The following is a 17,339-nucleotide window of genomic DNA, read 5'->3' on the forward strand; positions in this document are numbered from 1 at the left end:
CTTGGATGATGTGGAATCTATATGGGTAGAGCTGCAGAACACTAAAGGGCAAAAATCGTTAGTGGGAGTTGTGTACAGACCTCCAAACAGTAGTAGTGATGTTGGGGAGGGCATCAAACAGGAAATTAGGAGTGCATGCAATAAAGGTGCAGCAGTTATAATGGGTGACTTTAATATGCACATAGATTGGGCTAGCCAAACTGGAAGCAATACAGTGGAGGAGGATTTCCTGGAGTGCATAAGGGATGGTTTTCTAGACCAATATGTCGAGGAACCAACTAGGGGGGAGGCCATCTTAGACTGGGTGTTGTGTAATGAGAGAGAATTAATTAGCAATCTCATTGTGCGAGGCCCCTTGGGGAAGAGTGACCATAATATGGTGGAATTCTGCATTAGGATGGAGAATGAAACAGTTAATTCAGAGACCATGGTCCAGAACTTAAAGAAGGGTAACTTTGAAGGTATGAGGCATGAATTGGCTAAGATAGATTGGCTAATGATACTTAAGGGGTTGACTGTGGATGGGCAATGGCAGACATTTAGAGACCGCATGGATGAATTACAACAATTGTACATTCCTGTCTGGCGTAAAAATAAAAAAGGGAAGGTGGCTCAACCGTGGCTATCTAGGGAAATCAGGGATAGTATTAAAGCCAAGGAAATGACATACAAATTGGCCAGAAATAGCAGCGAACCTGGGGACTGGGAGAAATTTAGAACTCAGCAGAGGAGGACAAAGGGTTTGATTAGGGCAGGGAAAATGGAGTACGAGAAGAAGCTTGCAGGGAACATTAAGGCGGATTGCAAAAGTTTCTATAGGTATGTAAAGAGAAAAAGGTTAGTAAAGACAAACGTAGGTCCCCTGCAGTCAGAATCAGGGGAAGTCATAACGGGGAACAAAGAAATGGCAGACCAATTGAACAAGTACTTTGGTTCAGTATTCACTAAGGAGGACACAAATAACCTTCCGGATATAAAAGTGGTCAGAGGGTCTAGTAAGGAGGAGGAACTAAGGGAAATCTTTATTAGTCGGGAAATTGTGTTGGGGAAATTGATGGGATTGAAGGCCGATAAATCCCCAGGGCCTGATGGACTGCATCCCAGAGTACTTAAGGAGGTGGCCTTGGAAATAGCGGATGCATTGACAGTCATTTTCCAACATTCCATTGACTCTGGATCAGTTCCTATCGAGTGGAGGGTAGCCAATGTAACCCCACTTTTTAAAAAAGGAGGGAGAGAGAAAGCAGGGAATTATAGACCGGTCAGCCTGACCTCAGTAGTGGGTAAAATGATGGAATCAATTATTAAGGATGTCATAGCAGCGCATTTGGAAAATGGTGACATGATAGGTCCAAGTCAGCATGGATTTGTGAAAGGGAGATCATGCTTGACAAATCTTCTGGAATTTTTTGAGGATGTTTCCAATAAAGTGGACAAAGGAGTACCAGTTGATGTGGTATATTTGGACTTTCAGAAGACTTTCGACAAGGTCCCACACAGGAGATTAATGTGCAAAGTTAAAGCACATGGGATTGGGGGTAGTGTGCTGACGTGGATTGAGAACTGGTTGTCAGACAGGAAGCAAAGAGTAGGAGTAAATGGGTACTTTTCGGAATGGCAGGCAGTGACTAGTGGGGTACCGCAGGGTTCTGTGCTGGGGCCCCAGCTGTTTACATTGTACATTAATGATTTAGATGAGGGGATTAAATGTAGTATCTCCAAATTTGCGGATGACACTAAGTTGGGTGGCAGTGTGAGCTGCGAGGAGGATGCTATGAGGCTGCAGAGTGACTTGGATAGGTTAGGTGAGTGGGCAAATGCGTGGCAGATGAAGTATAATGTGGATAAATGTGAGGTTATCCACTTTGGTGGTAAAAACAGAAAGACAGACTATTATCTGAATGGTGACAGATTAGGAAAAGGGAAGGTGCAACGAGACCTGGGTGTCATGGTACATCAGTCATTGAAGGTTGGCATGCAGGTACAGCAGGCGGTTAAGAAAGCAAATGGCATGTTGGCCTTCATAGCGAGGGGATTTGAGTACAGGGGCAGGGAGGTGTTGCTACAGTTGTACAGGGCCTTGGTGAGGCCACACCTGGAGTATTGTGTACAGTTTTGGTCTCCTAACTTGAGGAAGGACATTCTTGCTATTGAGGGAGTGCAGCGAAGATTCACCGGACTGATTCCCGGGATGGTGGGACTGACCTATCAAGAAAGACTGGATCAACTGGGCTTGTATTCACTGGAGTTCAGAAGAGTGAAAGGGGACCTCATAGAAACGTTTAAAATTCTGACGGGTTTGGACAGGTTGGATGCAGGAAGAATGTTCCCAATGTTGGGGAAGTCCAGAACCAGTGGTCACAGTCTAAGGATAAGGGGTAAGCCATTTAGGACCGAGATGAGGAGAAACTTCTTCACCCAGAGAGTGGTAAACCTGTGGAATTCTCTACCACAGAAAGTAGTTGAGGCCAATTCACTAAATATATTCAAAAGGGAGTTAGATGAAGTCCTTACTCCTCGGGGGATCAAGGGGTATGGCGTGAAAGCAGGAAGGGGGTACTGAAGTTTCATGTTCAGCCATGAACTCATTGAATGGCGGTGCAGGCTAGAAGGGCTGAATGGCCTGCTCCTGCACCTATTTTCTATGTTTCTATCCCCCAATCAGCATAACAAAAACAGCTTATCTGGTCTTAATCATCATCATCATCATTGCTATTTGTGGGAGTTTGCAGTGCGCAACTCGGCTGCCACGTTTCCCACATTACAACAATGACTACTCTCCAAAGGTACTTAATTGGTTGTAAAGCACTTTCAGACGTCCGGTGGTCATGAAAGGTGCTATAGAAATGCAAGTCTTTCTAATATCTTCCAAGTGCCACCTGTTCGCAGTGACTTGCTGCCATCTGTGTGAGACATGTGATGCCCAATAAGTTGGCCACGTGTGGCTCATTGAAAATACCAGATGTCGATAATTGCATTTCTGATTCGTAAATAATGAGTAATATACACCGTCATTGGAAACGAGATCTCAATATTTACATTCGCATGGCCTATGCATATGTGCATATCTTTTGTTGGTACAATGTTGAGCCAAAAAGCACAGGGTGCAAATGTTTTTAGATTGTTGTGAGTGCTTTCTTACTTCAACAACAACTTGCATTTATATTCCTTTAAAGTAATAAAATATCCCAAGGCGCTTCACAGGAGCGTTATCAAACAAAGTTTTAAATCCGAGCCATATAAGGTGATAATCAGGACAGATGACCAAATGCTTGGTCAAAGAGATAGGTTTTAGGGAGTGTCTTAAAGGAAGAAAGAGAGGTAGAGTGGTTGAGATGTTTAGGGAGGGAATTCCAGAGCTTAGGGCCTTAGCAGCTGGTGGCACGACCGCCAATGGTGGAGTGATTAAAATCAGGGATGTGCAAGAGACCAGAATTGGAGGAGCGCCGGTCTTGGAGGGTTGTGGGGCTGGAGCAGGTTACAGAGAAATAGGGAGGGGCAAAGCCATGGAGGGATTTAAAAACAAGAATGAGATTTTTAAACCAAGGCGTTGTTTAACTGGGAGCCAATGTATGTCAGCGAGCACAGGGGTGAAAGGTAAACGGACCTTGGTACAAGTTAGGATAAGGGCAGCAGAGTTTTGGATGAGCTCACGTTTATGGAGGGTGGAAGTTGGGAGGCCAGCCAGGAGTGCTTGTAATAGTTAAGTCTACAGGTAACAGGCATGGATGAAGGATTCAGCAGCTGAGGTAAGGGCGGAGTTGTGAAATGTTAGAGAAGTGGAAGCAGGCAGTCTTAGTGATGGCACAGATGTGTGGTTGAAAACTCATCTCATGGTCAAATACAACACCAAGAACATTAATTTGCCATTTCTACAGATGGTGCTTTTGGTTACACTAGTGTCATCAACTCAAACAATCTAACTAAAGTGCCCCCTTTTTAGAGGGGCACAACTAATAAAACCCAAATTATAAAACGAAAGGCAACTTAACAAATTAAATAACAATATTACTTCCACTATACACTCCATTCCCTGCAGCCTTTCTAAAGATGCTGACTGAAGTGATACATATTTACAGCATTTTCTGTTTTTCTTTATTCAGTTGGATATATAATATATCAGCAGACTAAGTAATGAGATAAGTATATTTATTTTAAAAAAATCATTGTTCAGAAATTGTGCTGAGTTGGATGGTTTATTCTGCTTTGAACTAAACAGTCTGGTTTATGAGCTGACCAAACTGAAGTTTTTTTAATAAAAAGAAAACACCCAAAAGACTGGAAATATCAGAACTCGAACAATAATCCCACCACTTTATCTGGCCCTATATCACTTTTATATGTTTTTTGATTTGGAAAATTAGGCAACCTTAATTTTTAATAAAATGCCAATATTACGGAATTGCTGCGAATGACATTTGTGATCAATAAGAGTGACATAATTAAATCAATGGAGCTAAGAATGAGATGCATCAAAATCAAGTTTGTTGGAGGTGTCATGCAATCATTTGGTTTAAAAACCTAACCTATTTTCTCATTCACAAAAATAAACACAACTCTATAACTTTAAATTGATTTTCAACCTGTGTCCTACTGATTATAAATATAACTCCTTAAATATTGCCAATGTTGACGGCTATGCTAATTGAAGATCCATTACTTCTTCTTCACTTGGTGTAAATCTGAAGAATGAATTAGGAAGCATATGAATTAAACCATTTGGCATTTATTCTGGAAAATAACAACCCAAATCACATATGTTGATATTCTGATTTTGAAGGGAATTTTGAATATCATCAGTCATATTTTTTGACTGCTGTCCATATAGCTGTGTTAGTTTCCATAACTGGCTGTATTTCACAACAAAGGTCCGACTGCATAATAGCAATTCCTTTCCACTATACTGTATGGTTCTGACACCTGGCTAATAACAAAGGCTGACAGTAGGCTCCTAAGGTATGGAAAGTGATCCATGTTGTCCAAGGCCTCGTCATGGATCTTGATAATCGGGGGCAGGTTGGTAGAGAACCTTTGTCTTATGGATGTTTAGTGTAAGGCCCATACTCGCGTACGCTTCGGTGAAGGTATTGACGGTGGTTTGGCGTTCGACCTCCGAGTGTGCGCAAACGCAAGCATCGTCTGCGTACTGTAATTTAATGACAGAGGATGGGACGACCTTGGATCTGGACTGGAAGCAATGGAGGTTGAACAATTTCCCGTTCTGTAGATTAGCTCCACTCCAGTGGGGAGCTGATTGAAAGTGAGATGGAGCTCTCCACAGGGGAAAGTGCACAAAAAATAATTTGAATGGTCTGTACACTAAGAGAAATTGTACCCCCATAATGTTTGTCCTATTTTCTCCAAAGCACCGAGCTAAGCATCAAAGTGCCTAAAATATGGTTACAGTAACAGGAAGCAAATTGCAAACAGCAAACTACTTTTCATCATTCATTTTGGACAGTTAGGACAGCTGTGTTCATGAAGTACATGGACAGCATTGTTTTAGTTTAGCTGCTGCCATCAAACAATTTCTTCAAAATTTTGACATCATTTCCAAGTCGTGGCGATAGGTCGTCCACAATCTTTTGCTCTGCCACCTTTTGAACCAAAGGACTGACCCAGGCGATTTTTCAGGTCACAGTCAGCTCCTTCATTCACTGCTAACTCTTCATCGCAACTGACAAAGAAGCATAAAAAACAAGGAATGTGATTTTAAAAGATTGTCTTTAAAGTTTAAAATAGCTATTTGTTTAGGGTGACCATACATCACTGTTTTCTGGGGACAGTCCCTGGATGAGGGACTCTGTTCTCGGGTAAACAATGTCCCTGGAAGAGCCCCCCATTCAGGAAGCTCATTCCTGAATTAGCGCGGGTTAAAATCTGGAGCCATGTGACCCCGAACTGCCCCGTGGTGGGAGGGTTGTCAATCTCCTGTTTTCAACCAGTAGAAGGGGTGGACTCACTAAGGGAATTATGGGCTCAATTTTCCCAGGTCATTTGCGCTGTTTTTTTTGGCACGCGCCGTTTTTTCTGGCGTAATTATTTAATTCAAAGTTTCCCCCTGGAATCTGCGCCGGCCTAACTGCTTTAGACGATCGGAAGGCTGCTGCACTGAGCTCGGGGAGCGAGGTGGCGATTGGAAGGCTGCTGCACTAGGCACAAAACTGCAATGAGTTTGGGGGAGGGGGGTGGGGGAGAGAAGGGGAGAAGCCGCAAGACTGCAATGAGTTGGGGGGATGGGAGAAGTCACAAGACCTTGGTGTGGTCCATCCATACCGACCTTGGGGAGAGAGAACAAAGAACCTGCCTTCCTGCCATTTTGAGCTTCTCGTAAAGGTAAAATTTAACTATGGGGGCAATACTGACAATACCATATCTTGTGCGAGCCTTCTGCATGATGGTACTACGTAGGAGACAATTGATTCGATGTCATCGCATGAGGAACATCAGAGCCCGTAGGGTGCTGGGCAGGAGGCCTTACCCACGTCAGGTATATCGAGACAGGCGTTCGTACCTGCACCTGAGTGATGGAGACTGTGTCAGAAGGCAGTGTTTCCGCAAAGAAGTTGTAACTGAGATCTGTGAGTTGGTGAAAGCAGACCTGCAATCTCGAAGCGTCAGGAGGACTGCTTTGTCAGTTGAAATGAAGGTTACAGCTGCACTTTCATTCTGTGCCTCTGGATCGTTTCAAGCTACAACTGGGGATGTGTGCGCCATCTCTCAACATGCAACACGTGTCTGCATTCGGCAGGTGATAGCTGCAGTATATGCCCAGAGGAATGACTACATAATGTTCCCCATGACTGCCCAAGCAATGCGTGTCAGGGCTGTAGGCTTCTCCAGGATTGCTGGCTTCCCAAAGATACAGGGCTGCATTGATTGTACCCACATCACCTTGTGAGTACCTTTGGAGGATTCGGAGATGTACAGGAACAGAAAAGGCTTCCACTCCATTAATGTGCAGATCGTGTGTGACGACATGCATCGCATCATGTCGGTCGATGCAAGGTACCCTGGGAGCACCCATGACGTGGTCATCCTATGCGAGAGCATTATACCTGCCATGTTTCAACAGCAGCCAGAAGGGCAGAGCTGACTACTGGGAGACAAAGGGTACGGCCTCAGCACTTGGCTCATGATGCCCCTACGTGTAACCCGGACGGAAGCTGACCGGAAATACAACATGTCACACATTGCGACGTGCAGCATCATAGAGAGGACCATTGGCGTCTTGAAACAGTGTTTCCGATGCCTGGACCATTCCAGAGGCTACCTGCTATACTCCCCTGAAATTGTTGGTCAGTTCACTGTTGTGTGCTGCATGCTGCATAACTTAGCCATCCTCCAAAGTGCAGCATTTTCTGGCCATTTGTCTGCTTGCCTGTTCTGCTTTGTTGATGGAAAATGTAGAGCTGCTTAATGGCCATTTATCTTGCATGTGCAAAGTGCTATATTATGACCACTGCATTTCTACACTTTGCTGTATCCCCCGTGCAGTCATTTTCCCCACAGTACCATGGATGTGTTCTATACTGTACTCCCTCAAGGTGTCATCACCTTCACTGGCTCACTATTCAGCGCTGAAACCGGTTTGAGTGTATCACATTCCTGGAGGATTCCTGCATTGCCTGCTTCTTCCTACCCTACCAGGTGGCCACCTACTTACTATTCTCCTGCGATATGTGTGCTCTCTAGGTCCGTGCAGCAGAGCTGGTCTCCAGTCATCTTGGTTAATCCTTGCCACTGGACCAAGACCTAGCTCTGTCAAGCCCGTGTGGTGGCTGATGTGCAACGGCCACCACACGTTAAAAGAATCCACACACAAGCATCTTCCACCCTTCAATATGGAGCTTGGGATCTAGAATATCAGGTCCTCATCGAAACACCTGTGAACTCATCCCTTTTTGGTGTGGAAGCAAGTCATCCTTGATACGAGGGACCGCCTAAGAAGAAGAACTTAGCTATCATGAGGCAGCAGCAGCTGGTTGGAGAAGACCCACCGATGGTGAGAGTGGCTGATGATAATGATGAGGAAGATGCAGATGACGAGCAGGAGGACGAGGATAAGGAAGCCATGCAAGTACCTGAACCTGAAGCACGACGGCGGAGGAGGGCGGGCCATCGTGCCCCTTTAACGATTGCTTGAGCCTTGCGTCAGCAGCTCATCCGTGATCGCTTTGCTGCCTGAAGGCTCAGCGACAACTATTCCACATGCACCATGTTTACTGTTTGGACCTGTTCCGTACTGTTGTGTTGTGTTAATGGAACAAATAATGGAAATGATTCTTCTTGCATTCCAAAAGTTGTGTTAATAATGGAACAAATAATGAAAATGATTCAGATTTAATGTAAAATATATTTTATTCAAAAGTTTAACAAACAGTTCTTTGTACTTAACTTAACTTTAATAAAATTATTCTGTACAAACTTTAAAGTTTTCAGTTATGATCACTTACAAACTCTAAGATCACTTAAAAACTTTTAAGATTACTTACTTACTTTTAAACTTCTAAATTTACATACCTTACAAAAATATTTTAATTTGAGAACAACAGTTACAACAATAACAATAATAACAACAACAACAGCAGCAGCAAAGAAATTATGCAATAATTTACTGCACCCACTCTCCTCCTTTTTTTAAGACCGCCCGCCGCACTTGTTCTCAGTGACTACACCACCTCTGCCCTCAGGCGGTGGCGCAGTGTTTCTGGGGTTGATATCAAGCTTAGTCTTTCTAAGATCTTGGGTCATCATCATAGGCAGTCCCTCGAAACGAGGATGACTTGCTTCCACGCCGAAAAGGAATGAATTCACAGATGTTTCAATGAAGGACCTAATATTCCGGATCCCGAACTACATCTTGAAGGGTGGAAAGATGCCTGTGCGTGGATTTTTTTAACGTGTGGTGGCCGTTGCACCCCAGCCATCACATGGGCTTGACAGAGTTAGGTCTTGGTCCAGTGGCAAGGATTAACCAAGACGATTGGAGACCAGCTCCGCTGCACGGACCTAGTACGCGCACATATCGCAGTGTGGGCTGGCCCGTGCTGCCCCTGGGCCCTCGCCTCTCCTGGGCCCCGATCACATCTCTCTATGAACTCTTGCCGCTCCTTTGCCCCGACCTCACCACTCCTGCTGTACCTGCCTGCACTGCAGACAGCCATCGCCCTCCTGCAACAGCATGCGCTGCTCCCTGCAGTGGTATGCCACCGCACGCTGCTCCCTCTAATGGTCCCGGCCTGCAAGACCATCAGCCGATTTACCTGTTGCGGGGGGCGGGGGGGTGGGGGTGGTGGCAAGCGGCAATGTGGAGGGCCCAGGTGGCAATGTGGAGGGCCCAGGCGGCAATGTGGAGGGCCCAGGCGGCAATGTGGAGGGCCCAGGCGGCAATGTGGAGGGCCCAGGCTGCAATGTGGAGGGCCCAGGCGGCAACGTGGAGGGCCCAGGCGGCAACGTGGAGGGCCCAGGCGGCAACGTGGAGGGCCCAGGCGGCAATGTGGAGGGCCCAGGCGGCAATGTGGAGGGCCCAGGCGGCAATGTGGAGGGCCCAGGCGGCAATGTGGAGGGCCCAGGTGGCAATGTGGAGGGTCCAGGCAGCAATGTGGAGGGCCCAGCTTGGGGTTCTTCAGAGGCTGGTGTGGGAATTGGAGTGGTAATGGCAGTTGATTCTATCAATGGGCGCGGGGTGTGGGCATGTTCCCTTATTGCAGCAGCCAACTCCAACATGTGCCCTGACAGTGTCTCAACAACCTTCAACATTCCCTCCCTCATGTTGAGCAAAACTGTTTCAACTACCTGCAACATACCCTCCCTCATGTTGAGCAAAACTGTTTCAACTACCTGCAACATTCCCTCCCTCATGCTCAGTGATAGTGTTTGCACCATCTCTGACATTCCCTCGCTGATGTTCACTGACAGTGCATCACCTACCTGTGACATTCTCTCCCTCAGGGTCACTGACATGGTTTCAGCTGACTGATATATTCCCTCACTCATGGTCCCACACATCGTTCCCATTTCTCGTAAGCTGGCTGTTACTTCTCCGACAGTCCTGCGACCTCATCATCCGCCCCACTGATGGTGTCCAGGAGTGATCGCATAAGGTCAATGCTCTCCCCACTCATTGCCATTATCTGAACCACATCTGTTAGATCCTGCACCTCAGGCGAGCGCGGTCGACCTCTCCTTCCCTTCCTCCCCATGGGTGTGCCTCGCTGCACCATATCACTGGAACCTGCAACCTCGGAAGGTGAGGCCCTGGGTGTGCCTCGCTGCACCATATCACTGGAACCCGCAGCCTCAGAAGGTGGGGCACTGGGTGTGCCCCATTGTACCCCACCACTGGGCCCCTCAGCCTCAGACATTAGGAAACCATGGAATGTCCCACCAACACTCAAACCACTAGTCACGGAAGGAGCTGGCACCTCAATGGGCGGCACGTGCACCTCCTCCAAAATCAGTAAAACAGTGGGGCTTCATCCATCTCCATCCCCTCCTCCTCCTCCTCCCCCTCCTCCTCACCCCCATGCTCTTGGTCTCGAGTGTGGGATTGGAAGATGTTCTCCTCTTCAGGCTCGTCCACTTCTGAATCTTCTTCTGCATTGTCAGGGTAGGCCTCAAGTTCTGCAAAATATAGCAGAACAGACAAATGGTTAGCAGCAGAGGAGGGGGCAGGGTGGGTGGCATGAGTAGGCTCACACAGTGCAGGCAGCAGGCTCATTTGAAGAGCCACGATGAATGATAGCACATTGCATCAACCGAAGCATAGTTGACGAAGACATCCCCAGGAACCGAAGCATGGCTAGTCCGCGCAATACTTAACATTTAGCAAAGCCAGACTGTGAAATTTGCAGGATTTACCCTCTTCCTCGAGTGCCCAGCTTGTGCAGTGGTGGTTGCTTTTCTCCAGGCGGGACCCATCAAAGCAGCGACCCTCTCTTCCAATCGTGTCAGTGGGTGCAGATATGCCGGGCCTCCTCCTGTTCAAGTTCTTTCCCTTTTATTATGTGCCACCTTCCTCTGCAAAGATGAAAATGCAACTTTTTAGAGAAGGTTGTCTTTTTGCTGGGTGGGATACAGCTGGTCACATTTACAATTGCAATTCTATTGAATAAATGAAAATATTACTTACACTAACTACTTGACCAAGGTCCTGCCACTTCTTTTTACACTGGCCTCCAGATCTGGTGGTGGTCACCATTGTGCAGTAATCTTCTGAAACTTGGTTTCAGTGTTTCTTCATTTCTTTGAGTGGAACTTTTATGTGACCTCTGTTGGTGTCCAGCTCCTGCCATCTGGCCTCAATCACAGTAATTAGAGCCTCCACTTTATCCTGTAAGAAATTCTTGGTCCTTGTATTGCACCATGTATTGCTGCAGATCCGATTTTTCCAATGCTCTCACACAACACTCCTTCTCACACAACTGGCTCTTTAAAAATAGCTGATTGCCAACCCGGAGCTATTCTGCGCATGCGTGTCCATTGAAATAACATCAAAAAGTCACTTTTTTTGTTGTGCATGTGCAGAATGTGCGGCATTGCTTTATCGGTGCAGACAGCAGGCTCCATCCTCCGAGGCGACTGGACACGCTTCGCGGCACCAAATTTGAATTATACATCGGGGAAACTTTGGCAAAATATTTCTGGTGCATTTCGGGCCTAGAAAAACGGGCAAAACTCTGGAATTACGCCAGAAAACGGGCTTGTGCAAAATTGAGCCCTATATTTATACAGAGGTCGTGCTCTGTGGCCGCAGTATGCAAGTTCTGGCTCCTCCATCCCCAAACCCCCCCACCACACCGAATTGTTACAAATGGGTATGATCTAAAAGCCATTACAGAGACGTGGCTGCAAGGTGACCAAGACTGGGAACTAAATATTCAGGGGTATTTGACAATTTGGAAGGACAGGCAGAAAGGAAAAGGAGGTGGGGTAGCTCTGTTAGTGAAGGATGAGATCAGTGCGATAGTGAGAAACGATATTGGCTCAAAAGATCAAGATGTTGAGTCAGTTTGGGTGGAGATAAGGAATAATAAGGGGAAAAAGTCACTGGTGGGCATAGTCTATAGGCCCCCTAAAAGTAGCTACACTGTTGGACGGAGTATAAATCAAGAAATAATGGAGGCTTGTAAAAAAGGAATGGCAATAATCATGGGTGATTTTAACCTTCATATTGAATGAGTGAACATAGTGTTATGTATTTAACCCCTTGTAACCTGCATCACACCTGACCACCAGAGGGCCTACCTGTTGGAGTCCCAAGGGATCACAGCATCCCTTGGGAGAACATTATATAAGCAGGTCACCCATGCCTTCATCACATCAATTCTCAAATACTCTTCCTATCAGCCTCCCAAGTTCCATCCTACACAAACTATAATTCATAAAAACTCTGCTGTCCACACTCCCTTTCTCCCCCTTTACGAGATCACATGTTGCATCACCTAATTGCAACATCAAAGACAGCTTTTTCATGTGAATGTTTTCTCCAGAACCTATCAAGCTGGGCAATACTCTTGTTGTGTATAGTGGTTGCAAAATAAAGAAGTAGCAATTGGCTTGGATTTGTTTCATGGTATATCTATCTCAAGGGGGTATAAAACTGGACTATTCTGTATTTCTCTGTAAAAGTTTTGTGATAATTATGACTTTAACTTTTTAATTTAAGAAACCATAAGCTTTAGATTATAATTTGTGAATAACTTACAGGATGACATAATTTCCAAGAGCCTCCTTGGAAGGATTTTTGTTGAACTTGCAATCTGGAATGTCACCATTGGGCACAACAATATTCAACGTGTCATTGATGAGATTGTATTTCATGATTCGGTCGTTAGCTGTGCTGGATGCCAGTGAAGGAGAAGCATTAACCTACATGGGGGAGAATTGATTTTACAAGAATGGAAATATTTGGAACATATAAACTTAATCTGCATGAAACTACTGATTGTTGATAACAGTTCTCCCCCTTCCCTCATGTTTACAAGGTGATCTTCTTTCCTCCCCTCTTTTGAAGCTAATGACTCACGTAAGAGCACAATTACTTGGGCAATGAGTTACGTCCCCTATTTTGTTACTATTCTTTATGTGTAATGATGCTCCGTTCTTCTTCAAAATGGCCACAATATCTTTTACATCCATCTGAACAGACAGGCGGAGACTCAGTTTAACATTTCATTGATAAATGTCACTTCTCACAATGTGGCAATTTATTAACACGGTACTTCATGGAAGTGTCAGCCTAGATTATGGCCCCGAATTTCCACGGCCCCAGTGGTACACTCCCAGCATAGATCAGCCAGGAATGCAGCCAAAGCGGTGGGAAATCAGCTGGAATCTGGATATGTTGAGTCCCAATCCAGGGCACAGCTTTCCATTGAGGCCTGTTTGGGAAAGAACCTCCGCCTGCTCCAAACATGGGTTATGATATCGGAGTGGATGGGACCAAGAGAGAGAATTCCCTGGCCTCTCTAACACTGATTGGCCTGGAAGTCAGAATGAACCCAGCATACAGCAGCAGACATAGGGCCCACATGGGGTTCAGGCCTGTACCCACCTGGTAATTAGCTGAGCTGGATGCTCAGGTGGGATTAGGAGCAGAGGCCATCGGTGCCTGCTCCACTGTGGTTCCAATGGTGGAGTGGGGCCAAGATTTTTTTGATTCCGTCATATACACTGTTATTAATCAATATTATTATCCTTTTTCTAAAACTGAATTAAGCAGTTAACAACAGCAGTTATAAATCACTAAATTACATAAATGTCAATCTTCAGTTATTCAGTGCCATTTACCTCAATGAGCCATGGCTTCAATTTACTATCAATGATAATGTCATAGCCATAACATTCAAAGCAGTGTTTGTCATTGGTCATCACTGGCTGCAAAAACAAAAACACAGGATAACATTTACTGATGAAATGTCACAATCTGCTTGAAAGCTAAAATGAAGGACTTTTAAATGGATGATGATTCAAAGAAGATCATTTGTGTCTCTTGTGCGAGGCTTATTATTAAATGGACATTACTTCTATGTGCAATACAATTACTATTTAATACAAGATGAATAACAAGCACTGTGCTGGAGATATCACAATGCTTATGTGCAAAATGATTAAAACACTCAAATGTTCCTCTTCAGAAATACTGACAGGCATTTGAAAGCCTTTGAGTTAATCCCTCACAATGAGATAATAATATATTTTAATCACTTCATTAAATACCACAAATGTAAAAAGATAACAAAAAAGTACATTTCAAGGTGACATATAATCATTAATGCAAATGATTCTTCAAACAATTTTCTGTAATTTAATGATTACGGATAGATAAGCTTCAGTTGCTGATTTGGCATGGTTTTGTTATATGGAGCTAATGTCTATGAATACTTACGTAACTAGAAATAAATAGTTGAACCTATAATAACAAATCTGTGATATCACATTCGGGGGGAAATTACATAGCGCCCCGTTTGCGGGCGGTAACAGCCGTGAGATGGGGGTTCCTGTGCCAGGTGTGGAAGTCTCGCCCCCTTGCGATATTGGGATTACCGCCCCCGAGAGGAAATGGAGCGCAAAGTAACGCACTCCACTCCCTCTGTGGGATGCGAGCAGGGTGGAAGCACACAGAGAGGGGCGCAATTCTACGCGCTAGGATGCAGAATGTTGTCATGTAGAAGGGGCCCACGTCTTCAATAAAGGGGAGGGCCAAGCTGCCGACTCTGCTGCTTCCTACCTGGACCATCGGGGAGCGGGAAGCCATGCAATCAGCCCGGCACTCAGGTGGCGTGCTGGGCTGCCAGATCGCAGCACAGACCCCACGTTAAAAGATGCAACGGGCTTTGACTGGTAAGTTGGCCGATTTTTTTTCCACACACGCCACTTCCCCTTTAACTAGTGCCCCGCGAGCGGCCTGCAGTTCAGCATGTGCCCCCTGATGCTGTTGCTGTCATCGCCTGCCGCAGCTTCAGGGGCCGCTCCTGAACTTTTCTGTGCACGGTGATGATGTTGTCATTGCCGGTGCAGCGGAGCGGGGCGCTACGGGTTACTGCCACCGCTAAACTCCCGCGGAACATAGCGGGAGTCGTTCATCTCGCCGCGCCCGGTCAGTAAGTGGTTAGTGCCCCGTTATCGCCCCCCCGGAAGTGATAACGGGAAGCACAAATGAACACAATTTCCTCAGTTTTCTTTCTCTGGAAAGTTTAGTCTCTCCTTTTTGCTTTACTCCTCAATTTTTTCTCCAACTATCCTTATTTTTCTTTTCCCTCAGATAAAACATTGGGGTTCATCGGGAGGCCAGGTGCTTCAGCGGCAAAAGTTAAAGGCGAGGTGGCCGAGGTAAGTACAAAAATTTCAAAAAATGGCATTGCTCATGTTTTTAGGTTCCTCTTCGGTCGCAATCGATCAGTCCGGCTCTCTGCTGCAGTGCATCGGGCTGACCGAGCCAAATCGTGGCTGCCGTCGGGGACCAGCTCACTGGTCCCAATGCAGAGCCTACAGCGATGGCCCTTCCCTTTAAGGAAGGGAAGGAGTCTCGGAATGCGGCAGCACTGCAGAACTACCGCCCCGCCTGCGTCCTGTTGCACTCCAGGAAGGAAGTGGAGCGTTTGATTTAGCATTCCACTTCCTTCCTGGAGCACAAACACCGATTTTTTTTTAAGTTGAAAATCATTAGCGCCTGGCACTAAATTTTTCAACTTTTAAAAGTTAGCATCTCGAATGAGGTGCTCCCAAATTTCTCTCCCAAAGTGTGAATGAGTTTTACATTTGGGTGTCATAATTGGGAATCCAAAGTGGGCTGCTGAAAATTCACTTTCTTTATTACCCCCACCACCATCAATGTTCTTTCCTTATGTTCTTCTGAGGATCCAATCTATTTTGGGAAAGGTAGCAAGATCCAATTAAAGAAAATTAATTAAAATTAAATAAAGTATTTAAAATAAACTTGATAAGATAGGAAGATCTTTTTACAAATTGATATAAAATGTTTATCAGTTGATTAGAACAACAAAACAATTTGGGTAGATAATCTAAATGTAATATTTATTCCAAGTTTATGAATAATCCAAAACATTACAATTTAAGAAGAGAAACATGTGGCCCTGAGCTGATTGACAGGTTTGGCTCCATGTCAGGCGGGGAATGCACCAGAGGAGCAGATAGGGAGCCTGCTGCTTGGGTAGTGATAACATTGGGGGGGGGAGGGGGTCCGAATCGTGGAGGGTGTCTGATCGGGGGGGGGCGGGGATCGGTGATGCTGGAGGGGGGGTCAACAATTCTGGGGAGGAGTCAGTGTTCCTGGAGTGGGAGGGACGGCGATCCTGGGGAGGAGTGCGGTGATCCTGGGGTGGGAGGGGCGGCGATCCCGGGGTGGGAGGGGCGGCGATCCTGGAGTGGGAGGGGCGTCGATCTTGGGGTGGGAGGGGCGTTGATCCTGGGATGGGAGGGGCGGCGATCCTGGGGTGAGAGAGGCGGCGATCATGGGGTGGGGATACTTAACCTCTTCCATCAGCAATCCTCGCCTCCCTTTAGCTGCCGGGTTTCCCGAGGCCTGGGGAACATGTCCAGCGAGGGTTAAACCTGGAAGACAGATAAAATCTGAGGCACGCAGCTTTATTGTCATCATCATCATAGGTGGTCCCTCATATTGAGGATGATTTGCGACCATGGCAAAAAGGGATGAGTTCACAGGTGTTTCAATGAAGGACCTAATATTCCAGAACTAAATGTTGAAGGGTGGAAGATGCACACCAGCCACCATACGGGCTTCACAGAGCTAGGTCTTGGTCCAGTGGCATGGATTGTTATGTATGTGAACCTCACCTGTGTGTAAGACTTGCCACCAGAGGGCACACCTGTGGGAAACCTATGGGTCACCTGTGTGTAACCTGGTGCAAACAGGTATAAAAGATAGGCCACCACGTTGCTGCCTCACTTTGGAGTGATGTTAAACAGACCAAATTCACAATGGTCTCGTGGAGTTATTCCAAACATAACAACTGGCGACGAGTTACAGATCACGAACTTTCACGCGGAAATGGCTGCCGTTGGTATTCTTGTGAAATTTATTGAAGGTGATGATTGGGAAGCCTTCATTGAGCGCCTCGACCAGTACTTTGTGGCCAATGAATTGGACACGGCTGAAACAGAGATCAAGCACAGGGCGATTCTCCTCACCGTATGTGGGTCATCACTATATGGCCTCCTTAAGAACTTGCTGGCACCAGCCAAACTAACGAACAAATCGTACGCAGAGCTGTGCACGCTGGCTAAGGAGCACCTCAAGCCAAAGGAGAGCATCCTGATGGCCAGGTACCGCTTTTACAGGCACCGTCGCTCCG

The 17,339-nt window shown here is 46.0% G+C and overlaps 1 protein-coding gene across 1 annotated transcript in view; it reads right to left on the reverse strand.

Annotated features, from left to right (window-relative positions):
- Positions 1 to 5,547: 5,547 nt before the first annotated feature.
- The window catches only part of LOC139281485 (polyglutamylase complex subunit TTLL1), a 52,762-nt gene continuing 40,970 nt past the window's right edge, over positions 5,548 to 17,339 (reverse strand). Inside the window, exons 7-9 of the mRNA XM_070901657.1 lie at positions 13,795 to 13,881; positions 12,710 to 12,873; positions 5,548 to 5,677 (exon numbers count right to left, since the gene is read on the reverse strand). Of these exons, the coding sequence (XP_070757758.1) occupies positions 5,548 to 5,677; positions 12,710 to 12,873; positions 13,795 to 13,881 (381 nt within the window). The remainder of the gene's footprint in view (positions 5,678 to 12,709; positions 12,874 to 13,794; positions 13,882 to 17,339) is intronic.

The sequence above is a fragment of the Pristiophorus japonicus genome, chromosome 15 (assembly GCF_044704955.1).
Source record: "Pristiophorus japonicus isolate sPriJap1 chromosome 15, sPriJap1.hap1, whole genome shotgun sequence".
In the NCBI taxonomy this organism is placed as follows: domain Eukaryota; kingdom Metazoa; phylum Chordata; class Chondrichthyes; family Pristiophoridae; genus Pristiophorus; species Pristiophorus japonicus.